Below are 16,486 nucleotides of genomic sequence, written 5' to 3' on the forward strand. Positions count from 1 at the left end.
CCTCTCTCAATATGAGGCACACGAAAATGCGTTTTCCGGTATGTCAGGCCTTAAAACCTGCAGTGCCAAATCACTGGAAGAACCGTGAGGGCGTTCGTCCGTCGGCTGCTTCACGGGACAGTGCTCTGACTTCAGCCGTTCACGGCACTGTTCGCAAGCATGCCAACTGGTGCTGGCAAATTTCAAGTGTAAGAAAGCCTAAGAGTAAATCCCTAAGCGCACACCCACAGGGCTAGACGAAGTTCAAGTTAGGGTGATTAATGTACTAGGACTAAAAAGTAAGGAAGCTCTGTTGAAAACAGTGGAACAAAAACGTTAAAAGTTGGACGAATACCATGGCGACAAAGTAGAATGAATTTAACTCATAAAGGTAAGGGGGCGGAAAGATATAATTCGCTCGTATTGACCGTTGACCGTTATATCAGAAATATGCAGGTTCGCAATGTAGGCAATTAAATTAAAGCTACAAGCATGGGCAGAGAATAATGGCATTTTGGGGGAACTTCAGAATGGCTTCGGAATAGGTAGCCGTTTGGATGATACCTTATTTGTCCTTACTCAGTGTATTGAGCGAGCGAGCGAGCGAGAGAGAGAGAAAGAGAGAGAGGGGGAAGAAGGAAAGGCAGGGAGGTTAACCAGACTGAGTCGAGTTTGCTACCCTACACGTGGGGAGGGGAATGGGGGTTGAAAGAGAGAGAGAGATAGCTAGAGAGAGAGAGAGAACTTAGGTGTAGGATGTCTATAGTCGGGCACTCAAGTCTGTTGCCCTCGGGTAGTGAAAAAGCGCTCGAACTGCTTTCTGGGCTGATGAACTGTGAGGCCAGGCTCCCAAGATCTTCGCTTCCGTAAATGGCCTGTCATCCAGTCTATTTAAGGCACACTGGAGAGTCTCACGTTGATTATCGAAGCGATAACAGTGGCACAGAAGGTGACTGATGGTCTCTTCACACTTGCACTTAGCGCACATTGGTGAATCCGCCATTCCAATACGATAGCAGTAGGAGTTGGTGAATGCTACTCCTACTCAAAGCCGACACAGCAGTGTTGCGTCACGTCGTGGAAGGTTCGCTGGCAGTTTAGGTTTCAGGGATGGGTCGAGGCTGTATAAACGACACTTAGCATTCTGTGGTGTATGCCAGTAACCTAACGTGATGGTACGAGCGAGACTGCGAAGCTCTCTTGCAGCGTCGACTCTCGATAAAGGTATAAGGAGTGTCGGTGGGCCAGCCTGGGCACGTCGGGCAGCGTCATCGGCGAGGTGATTACCAACGATGCCACAAGGTCCCGGAAGCCACTGAAATATGATATCATGTCCTCGTTCAGAAGCGCAATGGCAGGTTTCGTTGATTTGTGACACCAGCTGTTCATAATTTACATATAACGTACCGTTTGCATTGAATGGGAAGGGATGACCAGCGAGGATAAAGTTGATATCAACAAGGTACTGAGGCAGGGGTGCCCTTTATACCCACTGCTGTTTATGATGTAGTATATGATGACGATGGAAAGGGCGCTAGAGGGAAGTAATATCGGGTTTAATCTCTCATACAAACAGGTGGGTACAGTAGTAGAGCAACAGCTTCCAGGTTTATTTTATGCGGACGACATTGTGTTGCTAGCTAACAAGCAAAGGGATCTGCAACGCCTGGCTAATATCTGTGGGCAGGAAGGCAACAATTTAGGTTTGAAATTTAGTGCTAGAAAATCAGGTGTTATGGTATTCAATGAAAACAGTGAAGAGACAGTGGAGATACAGGGCCAGGAAATACCTCGGGTAACAGAATATGAATATCTTGGTATATGGATAAACGAAGGCAATAGATATATGGAAACACAGGAAGAAACAATAACAGTGAAGGGGAAGAGAAATGCAGCCATAATGGAAGCACAGAGCGCTATGGGGATACAATAGGTACGAGGTCCTCCGAGGTATGTGGAAAGGTGTGATAGTTCCAGGACTTAGTTTTGGAAATGCGGTTGTTTGCTTTAAATCAGAGGTACAATCAGGACTCGACGGGAACCAAAGGTCAGTGGGTCGCCTCGCATTGGGCGCTCACGGGAAAACTACAAATGAAGCTGTGCAGGGTGATATAGGCTGGACTGGTTTTGAAGTGAGGGAAGCTCGCAGTAAAATGGAGTATGAAGAACGGCTGAGGAATATGGAAGAAAGTAAATGGGCTGGGAGAGTGTTCAGGTATCTGTACAAGAAAAACATTGATTCACAGTGGAGGAAAAGAACTAGGAAGCTTACCAGCAAGTATGCGGCCTGTATGGTGAGCAACATGGCAACAAAGAACGTCAAGCGGAAAGTTAGTGAGGCTGAGATAATCTAATGGATGGCGGCTATGGAGAAGAAACCTGCTATGAGTAACTACTTGCTATGAGTAACTATGAGTAACTACTGAGGAGAAACCGAAATCAGGAAAGAAACAATTTATGATAACTCCAAAGGAAGCTCATTGCTTTTCGAAGCGAGATCAAGATGCCTTAGAACACGAACTTATAAAGCGAGATATAAGAAGGAAGAAGCATAAAAAATTATAGGGTTTTACGGGCTAAAATCACTTTCTGATTATGAGGCACGCCGTAGTGGAGGACTCACCCGCCGTGGTTGCTCAGTGGCTATGGTGTTGGGCTGCTGAGCATGAGGTCGCGGGATCGAATCCCGGCTACGGCGGCCGCATTTCGATGGGCCGCCGTAGCCGGCCTGTTCACACTTATCGCCACCGACGGCTCTAGACACGCTAAATTATGTGAAGTGGACCATGACTGAAGATTGAGCTAGTTTCAAGACACTGAGAATGACGAAGCATTGCATAGATAAATATAATTACAACAGACAGAGAAGGGAAACTTACCGACACATGTGCGATCGGCAAAGCAGCTCAAGAAACAAAAAGAGGGAGACGTACCTCTCCTATTCGTTTGTCCGTGCTCTTCTTTAAAGTGCCTTGCATGGGAGATATTAAGCTAAAGGCTTTCACTGCTACTGAAGCGGTTCACGAAGACTGTTGTGATTTTCTCGTTCATCATCAATATTTGTGAAAATACTACAAAGAATACCACAGTGACTGCAGCAGTTAGGAGCGATAACTCGTAGGCTTGCACCTGCATCATTCAGTTCCAATGGCAGTGCTCTTGCGCTGCGAGTGTTTCCATATATATGGTTGGATCGAATCCCTGACGCCGCAAGCACAACAGCGCGACTGTGTAAACCGCAACCATGCTTCGCTCATGCCGACGCCAACTATACAGTAGAGCACCTCCACAACGAACGACACTAGAACGGAATGGCCTGTATAACGAAAGAATAACTCTGTGCCTGTTCTTGTGTGAGCTGTGCGCTTCGCGACTTTTGCAATGAAGTGACCTGTATAAGGAAGGATTTAGGAGGCCCCAATCACATCGTTATAAAGGCTGTTGACTGTATTACACTTGTTTACACGTATACGTCACACCCCACATAGCACAAGCTAGAGCACTTGTGTGCGCTCTAGCTCGTGCTATGTGGGACGTGACGTATGCGTGCCAATCGTGTCAAACAAGTCTAATACAGTCGACCGCCTTCATAACGATGTTCTTGGGGCCTCCACAATCATTCGTTATACAGGTCATTTCGTTCTAGTGGCGTTCGTTGTAGAGGTGCTCGACTGTAGTTGACGTTGGCAGGAGGGAACCCCGCGTGCGGTTTGAACAGTCGTGCTGTTGACCCTGCGGAGTGATGGGTTCGATCCAATCATATATATAGAAAAACTAACGCAACAGCGGAATCGCCAATGGAACCGAATAACACAGGCACAAGTTTACGAGTTATCGCTCATAACAACTGGAGTCACTCTGGTAATCTTTGTAGCCTTCTGACAAATACTTCATAATTGTATGATTAACTAGAAAACCAGAGCAGTCTTTTGAACCGCTTCGGTAGTAGCGAAAGCCTTTTAGCTTAATATCTCTCATGCAAAGTCCTCAAAGCGCATAAACGCGATGTTTAAGGTCATATTTGGCAAGAACGCGCTTTTTGAGAGCCGTAAAAACCCCAACCTCGACGCCGACCCTCATTTACAAGAAAAATCGCAATACGTGAATGTCATTGTGTAGGTGTGATGTTGCTGTGATACTTGCAGGGAATCAAGTTGACGTGAAGAAAGGTTCCCTGAGGAGCGGCAGGTGCCCGCTGGCCCCTGGGACATGCACCCAGTGGCGCCATGGGTCAATACAGATACACATGCAATACACATACCAGTGGTATGTGTATTGCAGATTTTTCATACATCGCCGGTAGATTTTTTTTGTTCTTCCCCTAATTACATGATTAAGTTCCGTGACACTGTTAACCCGCACGGCAAAATAACATCTGGAATACAAATGCTGGAGCTCCACGTCTTAGCTTATACCGCGGGGAGTTCAGTTGGCGGGGTGCATTTGCATCGCAATTTGCGCTAGATTTCTACTATATATATTACCTGGTGCCACGAATGTGGCCTGCATCGTACAAGTGGCGACCTTTCTCAAAAGCAGACACGCGAGAACGCGTTTTCCGGCACGTGAGGCCTCAAAACCCGCAGTGCGAAACCACTGGAAGTACCGCGATCGACTTCGTCCCGGCGTCTGCTTCACGTGCCAGTGTTCTGACTTCTGCCGTTCGAGGCGCTGTTCGTCAGCACGCCGCTGACGCGCCGCTGGCGCCTTAATGACGGCCGCTCGGTGCCTATAGGGTCGGTATGTCCCATCATCGGTCCCGTCATCCAGGCGCAGCGATCGCTTCCATCTCCACTCACGGCGGCGTACAAATCGGCTGCTCTCTATTTCCCACAAAATAATAAATAATAGAACAAATTCATGTCGAATGTGCACCTGTTACGTGAAGCAGCGCCCAGTATTAGAGCACGAGCGTGATCGCGAGCAACGATCCGACGGCGTTTCGTCCCGCAGACAGAAAGTAAACACCGGCTGTCTCAGCGAAGTGGCTTGACTAGATTGCACGTAGCACATTTCGTTTGCTATTCGCACCAACGGCTGCAAGAAAACCAATGTATTTAAGCCCACGTTAATAGTGTTGTCAAACATAAGCGCGTTATGACGAGCTGCAGCGGAGCGAGCTAAGCCCCGTCTCGATGGAGCGTATTTCGATGAGGGCGAAATGCAAATAGCACGTGTACCGTGCATTGGGTGTGCACGTTAAGGAACTCCACGTGGTCGAAATTGAGTCGAACTCCTCCACCACCTCGTGCCTCATATTCAACTTGTCAATTTTGCGTGTATCACCCTTTAGTTAAAGAAAAAAAAAGATGCATTCCGCACAGAAGGGGGCGCGGAATGTGGACGGAGCCTAGACAACGGCGCTATATAGTACCTAGAACATACCGACGGCGCTTATCATTGTTCGCAAACATGATGTAGATCTATACCATTTTCCATAGAGAACCTTCCAATTCCTAATATTCAGACTCCATTGCAGCATACAGAAAGCTCGTCGTACACGGCAAACTCCCGGTATCTATTGTTAAACAGTTACAAGAGCAATCCCACAGCCCGGCAGAAATGGTCTGGGTTCCTGGTCACTGCAAACTGTCAGAGGAATGAACCAGCTAACGATAATCGCCTCTGAGATGTTATTACAGGTTCTAGACATTCCCGCGCCAAGCTCCGGCGGTCTTATACCGATCACCCCCCCCTCCCCCAGAGCCACACCCGTGCCAGGACGAGAGAAGAAAATTTCCTAAACTTTGCCCTGGCCTCGCTCGCACACAGCCCGCACTCATTCGCCAGGCACAAAGTAATACTCTACTGATCCCTGCACGTATGCACCTCCTTCGTGGCCTTCTCGCAGAGGACACCCCGCCCTGTCGATATTGTGAAGACCACCTCAACAGCCCTCACATCCTCTGGGGCTACTATCACACACAGATACCGCTCTCATCCCCCGCTGAAGTCGCCCGCAACCCCGCCACTGAATGACCGACTCGAGCAGCTAGTCTGCCAGACCAACGGCACACCTGGCGGATTTTCTCAGCCTGAGTACACCCGTCAACGTGACCCCGGACTCGCGGTTTTCACTGTCTTACTTCCATCAACTTTATTATAATAAAGTGTCTCTCTTTCTCCAGAGTGGTGCACGAGGCCCGAGTTCAGACGTAGTGTGATGCGTAGATTGTTCGCGCCCCGCTGCCCAACGTATTGCGCAGCTATATATACCGAGAAATATTGTAAATGCTAGTGCGCGCATCATAGCGGTAGCTATCGCTGTCCCTGCATCCCACTTTGGTCAAAACTGTGACTTGCTATGTTTTGTTTTTCACTTTCACCGGCAACATCACGTGGAGTCGGAGTTAGCATACGTCTATATTAAATTAAATTGTGGCGTTTTGCGTGCAAGAAACCCCGATATGATTACGAGGCACGCCATAGCGGGGGACTCCGGATTAATTTCGGCCACCTGGGGATCTTTAACGTGAACCGAATGCACGGTGCACGGGCGGTTTTGCATATCGTCCCCGTCGAATCACCAGCCGCCGTGGCCGGTGATTCGATCCAGTGACCTCGGGCTTGGCAGTGCAACGCCAAAGCCACTACACCACCACGTCGGTTTAGCACACATATATTTGAATGTGTTTAACGCAACTAATCTTTCGTAGATGTATCTACGAAAGAAAGAAAGAAAGAAAGAAAGAAAGAAAGAAAGAAAGAAAGAAAGAAAGAAAGAAAGAAAGAAAGAAAGAAAGAAAGAAAGAAAGAAAGAAGAGATTGCTGCTATGGCTTCTGGGAGTGAAATCTTTTTTTTATTAGTTGCAATCAGGGTGTCGAACCGAACCCGAACGGGAACCACCCACCACCGGCCAAGCAACTCGACAAAACGCAACCAGTCCCGTTTAGGCGACTCCCGACAAATGCGTACCCATACCCAAAGTACATTAACAAAATCACAGAGGGCAAGAAAAGCGACCTATGTAGGCTCTGTTCGCAAGCAGGGACACTCACACATAATGTGGGAATGCAGCTCGCTCCCGTTTTCTCATTCCCCGGTCAGCAGCGAGACTGACTAGACAGCCTGGCTCAGGTCCGGGGACGTCGACCGACAGCTTGAACTGGTGGACTGGGCGGAGAAGGCCAAGCAGGCCCAGGGCTTTACTTGAGCCCGATCCCTCAGCCACCTCCCCCTTTCCCCTTTCAATAAAGTTTACCACCACCACCACCACCGAACGGGAACCGATATTTTTAGAACGTGCCTGAGCCCGAACTCAACCTGAGCCGAAAGAAAAAACTATAGCGGTTACTGGTTCGGCACAAAACGGTTCTAGCATATAGGGTGCAAACGGATGCTCAATTATTACATAAGCGATCCTTCTAAATAATTACTTTCAGTCGGTGCACCCCCCGAGAACATCGGTACGACCCAAGACTTGCGTCATGTGGGAGAACGGGGGCAGACGATAGGTACGTTCTCCTAACTATATATACGGCAACCTCGGCAAAGGCGCTTGTATTCTCGAACTCGGCCATGCCAGTTGTGCTCCGCCGCCGAAGCGTTGTTTCAAGGGCACCGCAGAACCAGCGTTTCTGTTGAAGCTCCCAGTTCGGCTGTTAGACCATTACGCTATTATTATTATTAGATGAACCGTTAGATGCACACATCAAGACACAAATAGTGCAAGATAAAAAAAGGGACGGTGACTTCGGGAAGAGAAAACGAAAAAGAAAACTACAATTAGTTCATCCGCACGGTTCTCTGCGAATAAACCACTGCGGCTGCTAATAAACGCCGTCACCTTCTCAGCGCACGGTAGCAACGGCTCCAAACGGCACGGGAAATGGGCTCTTGTTGCGTGCCACGGTTTAAGGCATGTTACAACGTTACCGGCAAAGTACAGCCCCGGTCTTGTATTCCTGAAAATCATTCTCGGGGCACACCACGCGAGAAATGGACATTTTTTTGTCTGCGCATGGGCAGCGCAACACTGTGTACACCCCGAAGTTGCGTAAAAGATATTGTGGCTGCGTTTAGCAAAAAAAGAAAAAAAACAACTGTCCCCGTTCGTGCTTTAGACGCATCAATGTACTCCCCTGCTTTTATTTTCTTTTTAAGCAGTAAACTGAGCGAAATGTATCTTGCTATGTTTGTTTGTTTTTTTTCTACAGAAGTTTGGACTTGTAATCCATGTAATGCAATGTTAAGCGACGCTTTGTCCCAGTCAGCGCCACCACCAGTCCTGTAATAATTACTCGACGCAAAATAACAATTAACCAACTAGGCTGCTGTCATGGCGTGGAAGCCAAGCTCACCCCCAAGAAGACACAGGCGCTCGCACTAATTAACTCAGTCTTTGATACGTACATAAACATTTCTCCGCATCTGTGCAATATATTGCTAAATGAAGGTTGTTGTTAAAAAACGTCTTACTCATTCTTATCAAGGTGCCGTCTGCTTGCCGATAGCGCCTTTTTAATAGCGATTTCGCTAGAAACCCGGTGATAGCCGAAACGCGAAACGTTTGTCTGAGCGACGAGCATCTTGTACTAAACGACTGTACAAATAAAAGAAATGACAAACAAAAAAAGATCCACCACGGAAAAGCGCGGCTGCTGTTGGTGTTGCTGGTATATCAGCGTCCGGGGCGACGTTGCATCCTCAAGGCATTTTACTTCGAGATTCGTTAAAACGGACGTTTGGGCGAGTTGGTAAGCCATATTTGAAACAAAACAGTGCGGTTTTGATGGGGACAAGCAGGGAGAAACGACACGGACGAGCGCTGACTTGCAACTGAAGTTTATTGCTTGGAACGAAAAATATATAAGAGCTCCAACCAACAGTAGAAACAAAAAAAAAACATACATATATTCACAGTCAATCATACATGCCGCACTGTTTCTCCCTGCTTGTCCCCGTCAAAACCGCGCTGTTCTGTTTCAAATACTTCGCGGTTGTCGCTCGTATTCCATGTGCATGTGACATATTAATATATTATACTTACTAATGCCTCTCATGTGTATATATATATATATATATATATATATATATATATATATATATATATATATATATATATACACACACACAAAACATTTTTTTTTTCATTCTGCAATCTTGCGTCCCTAGATCGCAATACGAGATGTCCAAAGAAAAAAAATACCTACAATAATTCGGTTGTGACCATGAGAACTTGCGCTTATGGATCCGTGTTCTTATATGTCTCAGAATACTAGTATTCTTTAGTCGAGATGTAGGAACACTGAAAATTTCGAATACGAAACGAGCACTCTCAATGCTTATGCAAACGGCTTATGCATAGGGCTTATGCAAAAGGCTTATTCTTAGATTTAGGTGCACGTTAAGGTACCCCAGGCGGTCAAAATTTCCGGAGTCCTCCACTACGGCGTGCCTCATAATCAGAAGGTGGTTTTGGCACGTAAAGCCCCATAATTAATTAAAAGGCTTATCCAAACGGAGACTCGCCTGTATGATTCTTGTTTAGCAGGCCGGCTGCTGTGCAGATGATCGAGTTCCCCAACGAACACACGGAGAGAGAGAGAAAGAAACCTTTATTTGAAGTAGTGATTTGTCAGTCGAGGTGGGAGGGTCCCTTATTCCAGGAACCCTCAGGCTTGGATCGCCCTCCGGGCGCGGGCGACGAGTTCGCGCTGGTCGACCAGGTCCGGCTTGGAGATCGCAGCCTCCCACGTTTCAGCGAGGAGGTTTGGGTCTGCATCTGTTGCTATTAGTTGTGGAGCTGTGATGCTTGCTCGGGCGTTCTTGCATTGCATGAGGAGGTGCGCCAGGGTGTCTGGCACGTTGCAGTGTGGACAGATGTAGCTGTATAGCGTCGGGTGGAAATGATGCAGTAAGCTTCCGTGGGTAAAGGTATTGCTCTGGAGTCGCCTGTAGTCGGTGCCTTCGTTTCTTGTTAGTTTTGGATGTGGTGGAGGGTAGACCCTGCGTCCAAGCCGGTAGTGTTGTTGCAGTGATTGGTAAGTTAACGGTATTGTTTCCCTTTCCTCCTCTGATTTGGGTGGGTGGGACCTGTGTAGAATGTCGTGCGGGGAAGCCCGGTTGATGCTTGCGCGGGCCGCGGTGTGTGCCGCTTCATTCCCCTCGAGTCCCTCGTGTCCCGGAAGCCACATGATGCAGGTGTAGGGGGGAGGAGTATCGCCACGTTTCTGTATGTTGATCGCTTTGATGGAGATCCTGCCCTTCATGTAGTTGCGTGCCGCTGTTTGAGAGTCGGTGAAGACCACTATGGCATCCTCGCTTGTATGGGTGGCGAGTGCTATAGCGGCCTCCTCAGCTGTCTCCGCGCGTTTGGCGAGAGTTGTCGCCAACGCCAGTGTCGTCCTCCTGTAGTCTGTGACGCTGCTGGCGAAGGCGTTTCAGCCCGGATACTTGGCTGCATCCACGTAGCGCGCCTGCGGGTCGTTACGGTGCTTGTGTCTGATGGCGTTTACCCTGGCAAGCCGTCTGCCTTGATGGTGTTCTGGATGCGTGTTCCGAAGGATCTGAAGAACTTGTAGACATTCTCGCAGCTTCGATGTGATCTTTTCCTTGCGTTCTCCATCGTGTTCTAGATTGGTTGCGTATCCTGTGCGTCGGAGGATTGCTCGGCCTGTGGTTGTGAGCTTGAGTCTCTCGATCTGGTTGATGAGGTGCGCTTCCGCGTGTTCTTCCCAGGAGTTGTGAACTCCCATGCGAAGCAATCGGTCAGTGGAGGCGGTTGTCAGTAGTCCTAGGGCGAGCTTCGTGGCCTTTCTTATTAGAAGGTTTAGCTTTTGTTTCTCGGCTGGCTTCAGGTTGAGGTAAGGAGTTCCGTATGTAATGCGGTTGTAAAGGAGGGCTTGTACCATTTGCAAAGTGTCGTGCTCTTTGAGGCCATTGCGGCGATTGGCCACCCGTCGTATCAGATGAGTAAGCTGTGCCACGGTGTTGTGTAGCCTGGGGAGTGTGGCGCCCGTCCTTGTGTATATGGAACACACACGGAGGAGTTTAAATATGCACAATAGTTGCGAGCCGTTTCATAAGCAGGTATCGTCTCAGGTAGCCTATGAATTCGTTGTTTCACTTTAGACAAATAAATACGTTATTTGACCAATCTCATGTGTGCATTCCTTCAAAACAATGCACGGCGCTGTAATGTTGCCCTTTGTTCCCTTTCAGTTAGCGTCTGTGCACTCCATTGCATGCACTTGGGATTCTTCTAACCCCCCCCCCCTCCCGCTTTTTCTTTTAATGTCATCGTGCAAGAGATGTGGTCGTACCGCATCACTGTGTACATGTATCAAATGATGCAGACTGGCCTTTGGAGCCTAACAGGATCTACAAAATTTTTCGTCTCACTTTTTCTAGAAATTGGAAATATTCAATATTCTATTCGATATTGAGCGGTAGGTTTTTTTTTCTCGCTCGCAAATAGTATAGTATTCGATTTCGCTAATCGAACACAGTTACATATTTCCTATGTTTTCCCCGCACTCAGTAATGATGACAATAAAAGGAATCGCGAGAACGATGCAGCACGCGTTGATATCGCGCTCGGCACACCCTTGCGATGACACTAAGACGACTGTCTTTTTCTGCGTGCCTGCTGCAGCTTTGCAAGATTACACTCCGTTGATATTTGCGAAAAATAAAAAAAAAATTTTTCCCACGGGCCAGGAAGCCCCCTTCTTCGGTATCCTGGCAACATAGCCCACGCATGCACCATGCGGCCAAGTCGATAACACTCTGCAGCATTTCGCCATATAGGCCAGGATAAAGTTCACTCTGCTGAACCGGCTCGCGACCCGTTATAAATGTGTATTTCTCCAAAGCGGAACTGAATTGTAACGAAATCGAGGTGCGCTGCACCCGCGAACCTGAACCGAACCGGTATTTTTTTTTTCCGGTTCGACACCCTGGTTGCAACAGCAGTCGCATAAGACACATAGTGCCATTCGTCCTCGTCAGGTGACTTATCTGAAGAGAGGAAGCGGAAATCACTTGAACGATAAAGCTTTATGCCCAGGCAGCTAAGTTGAGAGATCCAATAACTATCGCTGTATTCAAAGACTTCAGTGTACTGGCTGTGATCGCAAAATTGAAGCCCCGCCGTAATAAAGTGATGGCCGGTATAATGTAGCTATTCGTTCCGATTCTATGCTAATGTCGTCATCCATTGTTCACGGCTACCTGATGCCGTTGTTAGCGCGTGCGGAGCCGCCTGTGTGACCACTTAAGATGCGCGAAAAGGATTCGGCCCATGTCTGATTCCCCGCATGTGCGCGTTTAGCGAATGCTTTCCAGATATACCCGGCCTTAAAAGTTGCTGCAAAATTCACTGGCATTTCAGTTAGCAGTTTCTCAAAAGCATCTGTCTAACAATGTAGGACAATCTTATCGAAAATGCCAAGACATTTTTTAAGGAAATATTGAGGATGGATAACTCGAAACCAGCGTACGTGTGTCTTAGACATTTTGCGAAGTAGACATGAATTCACAAGATGGCAACTGTGCCCTATAATTAAGAATTAAATAAGTTGTTTAGTGAACCTGAGAAGTGACATTCGAAATTTCCGCCTCTTGGAAAAGTCTACCTGAGAAGGCAAAAAAAAAAACGCTATTTCATAAATGGGGTTGAGCGCAGGGACACCCGAAAACAAGAGAAGCACCTGAGCGTCCAATGTGCCTTCTTTGTTCTTGTGTTTCCCAGCGATCAACCACCTTCAGTCAAAATGTGCCAACAGGCCCACATCGCCACCCTTGTTCTTATTTATTTATTTAAAGGTACATCACAGGCTCCAGTCGGAGCATTGAGTGATGGGGGATTATACAATAAAATACATGATGAGCATGAACAAGAACAAAGAAAAGTAACAGTAAGCAGAACCAAAAGAATGCATCATTATACAGTCTCAGTTCGTAAAATGTGCATATAAGCGCTCACGCAAATGTTCGCGGTTAGTGTTTGAAACAATGTCATCTGAAAGATCGTTCCAAAGTGCGATGGCTTGTGGCAAAGCCGAAGAATTGAAAGCTTTAGTTTTACTAAATATGGGTTTGATGCTGTGGTGATTATGAAGGCGCCTGGATGTGCGTAATGGTTTTTCAAGTGGCAGTGGGGATGGCGTTACGCTGTGAATATATCTGCGTATTAAGCATAAAAGAGCAACAGAACGACGGATACTTAACGTCTGGAGTGGAACACCTATTTATTTATTTGTTATACCGGAATGGCGGTTATAGGTACATGAAATTAATCGAGCGGCTCTATTTTGTACGGCTTCCAGCATTGAAATTAAGTACTCTTGATGAGGCGACCACATGGACGAAGCAAATTCAAGCTGTGGGCGGACGAAGGTTAAATATGCCAATTTGCGCGTATGAGCAGAGCAATGACGCAAATTTCGACGTAAGTTACCCAGCGTTTGTGACGCTTTAGCACATATGTTGGTGATAAGCAATTTTCATGAAAGGTGAGATGTAAGATGCAAGCCGAAGTACTTATATGACAGCGCATGGGGCAGTGAAACGTTGTTTATAGAATACGTGAAGTTAGAAAGTGACTGTTTACGAGTAAAGGAAATTGCTTTGTACTTATTCAAGTTCAACGCCATAAGCCACTTATCACACTAGGCATAAACGAGGTTAAGGTCCTTTTAGAGGATGAAATTGTCATCATGACTTTCAATAGTGCGGTATACGATGCAGTCGTCAGCCAGTAGTCCCATGCAAGAGGAAATGTTAGAAGGTAGGTCATTAATAGACTATTCAATTGCCACATGCACTTTCATTTATAGCGCTAAATTTTTTTTTCTATAGCAGGTGGTATAATGACAGTGATAATTCATAATACCCACAGTGGTAGCTTAGCGGCTATGGCGTTGCGATTCTGAGCTCGAAGTCGACAGCACTTGTTCGATCCCGGCTGCAGCAGGTGCATTTCGATAGGAAACGAAGTGCAAACACGTTCGTTCACTTAGATTTGCGTGCACGGTAAGGCACCTCAGGGGGGTCAAAATTAATTCGGAGCCCCTTACTACGGCGTGCCTCATAATTTGACCGTGAGTTTGGCAAGCAAAACCTCAGAATTATCTTTTCATTTTCTATAATTCGTGGTATTGAAACGAACAAACAAATCCCTCACCTGCGGCAGCAAAGGCCGACGTTCCCTGTGCGAGCGCGGACGTCGGGTCAGGCGCCACGGCGTCGCCCGAATTCCACTGCGACGGAGGAGCAACGTGCAAGCCGAGCACAGGGCTGGCAGGATCGGCGTCGTTCTCGTCATCAGTCATCAGCTGGTGGCCCGTGGATTCGGCGGCTGCTTGCGCCCTGTTGGCACAAGCACACGCACCGTTGATATACAGACGGGCGGACGCGCGCGCATATACCAGGGGTTGCACTTCTGAGATACTTCCAATGCGCTCAGGCGGAGGAGGAGAAAACACTGTAGGATGAGGCAAAAGGGGCTACGGGACAGTCAGACGACTAGAATGGACACAGAAACGACGACAGAACAATCTTTTCCATCATTTCTGTCTCCTTCTAATGGCGTGTATCTCTTTTTTTTTTTTTTTCGCTATGTGGCTGGAAACGTCCTAAATGTCTAAGTTCCAACTAGCTCAGCGCTATTACTTAAGTACTCCTAAGGGTTACATCCTCGCAAGTTTTCGAGCAAACTTTGTAATGTGGCGTTCTTTTTCATGCGACCGATCTCTGAGCCTGAGAGTATTCAATCGCGCGAAATTGAAGGCCACCTGCGTGCAACGTGACTCGCTGATTCAGGAATTTTAGCCAATATGTGTAGGTGCTTTTTGTGAAAACGTACAAATTTTCAGTTCATATACCGTGACCGGCATAGGCCTGGCCGTCACGTAAAAGAAATATGGTGCGGGAGAACATATGTGTTATTTGCATTTACGCTCAAGCACAAAGGTCCCGCAAATGCTGTGTAAATGAAAGAAAGAAGATAAAATAAATATAAACAACGGCTAGTGCGAGGTCGCAGTAACGGTGGCCACAACACACGGCGGCTAGAACAGACAGCTATGGAGGACAACCCAGTTTTCTTGCAACTTGTTAGAGCGAACTGCTATGTTTGCAAGAATTCAACTCTGCCCGTGTAACTATCAATAGACGGGGCGTGCGGAAAAACGAAATGACCATGATGTCGTGCCGACCGAAAGACATTCTAAGGGAATTGGAGCATTCTCCTGAAGCCTTCTTTGTAATACCACGTGAATATTTCATATAATACCCCTCTTATAATAGCGATGCGCCAACTGGCCCGAATGTGTTGCGATTCAGAAGCCGCTGCAACAATGGGCAAGCGTTCCTTCACGATCATTATACGTGGCTGATTTTTTTAGATAATTCCGGATTGTTCGTGAGAAATAATTAACGCAAGAAATTACAAAGCAAATGCGAACATTATAACAGCGAAAATATAAGGACCACTGTAGAGAGTGCATACCGGGCAAAGACTGCTTTCGGCCTTGTTGGTTTTGTCACGCTTTCCGCATAGACAAATATCGGATATCGGTTTCCTTACGAAGAACGTCAAAGCTAAGCAACTTTACCGCCGCCTCCTCGATCCTCTAAATACAATGACGCTCAAGCACAGCAAGTACGCGGTATTTACGCTATGGCACGGGCTATAATTTCGTCGCCACAAAAGCACAGCCCCGACTTACGCAGCAGCTGCTGCAACAACCTCCCGTAGTGGCGCAATATTGTACGCAAAGTTGAAGATCTGCGGCCTCCTTCCTTCCGTCGCGCACTACACGTGCTCCGTTCAGCCCATTAAACAGGGCAGCTGCAGGCACGTGCGCCTATAGGCACGGTCCGCGGGCGAGAGAGAACAAGAAGCGCGAGTAGAGGCTGCGCGATCACCTCCTCAGGGCCACTTGCTTGGCCATGACCCGCTGGCGTTCGGCAATGAGCTCGCACTTCTCGCAGGTGCACTCCCGAAAGGGACAGTGGCGCTTGTGACCGCGCACCAATCGGCGGCGGCCGTGGTTCCGGCAGCGGGCGCACTTGGGCTGCCGGCCGGTCGGGGAACGCAGGGCGCAGGCCGCGGGCAGAGCGGCCGCCACCGGTGCGCCGGACGCGGCGTAGCGCGCCGGCGTCGTCGGACCGCCGTTCATATCGGCCGCACGGTGGACGCAATGTGCCAGAAGGAACGCCGACATCGCCCACAGCGACGAGCGCACGCGAGCAACGCGGCGGGGAGAGGGTGCGCGGGGGGAAAGGGAGCGCCGGTGCGAACGCGGCTCCCCCCCCCCCCGAGCCCCCCCCCCCTCCGTTAACGTAGCGCGGAGATCATGACGCAGGTGATGACGACGACTCCTGACGACGATTGGAAAAACAGCGGCCGACTGCGAAGAGAGGCAAGTCACGTGGCCCAGCTGCACGGATTTATTTGAACATCGACCGGTACCTGCCCGCATCGTTTACTAGTTCTTTCTTCTCGCGCGCCTTTTTTTTTTTTCCTACGCAGCCTTGCAGCAAACATCCGAACCTCCT

The 16,486-nt window shown here is 48.1% G+C and overlaps 1 protein-coding gene across 1 annotated transcript in view; it reads right to left on the reverse strand.

Moving 5' to 3' along the window:
* LOC142576643 (uncharacterized) overlaps positions 1-16,205 on the reverse strand; it is a 52,641-nt gene extending 36,436 nt beyond the window's left edge. Inside the window, exons 1-2 of the mRNA XM_075686867.1 lie at positions 15,854-16,205; positions 14,109-14,293 (exon numbers count right to left, since the gene is read on the reverse strand). Coding sequence (XP_075542982.1) covers positions 14,109-14,293; positions 15,854-16,152 — 484 coding nt within the window. The 5' untranslated portion in view covers positions 16,153-16,205. The remainder of the gene's footprint in view (positions 1-14,108; positions 14,294-15,853) is intronic.
* Between the last annotated feature and the right edge of the window lie 281 nt (positions 16,206-16,486).

The sequence above is a fragment of the Dermacentor variabilis genome, chromosome 1 (genome assembly GCF_050947875.1).
Source record: "Dermacentor variabilis isolate Ectoservices chromosome 1, ASM5094787v1, whole genome shotgun sequence".
Taxonomy (NCBI): Eukaryota; Metazoa; Arthropoda; class Arachnida; order Ixodida; family Ixodidae; genus Dermacentor; species Dermacentor variabilis.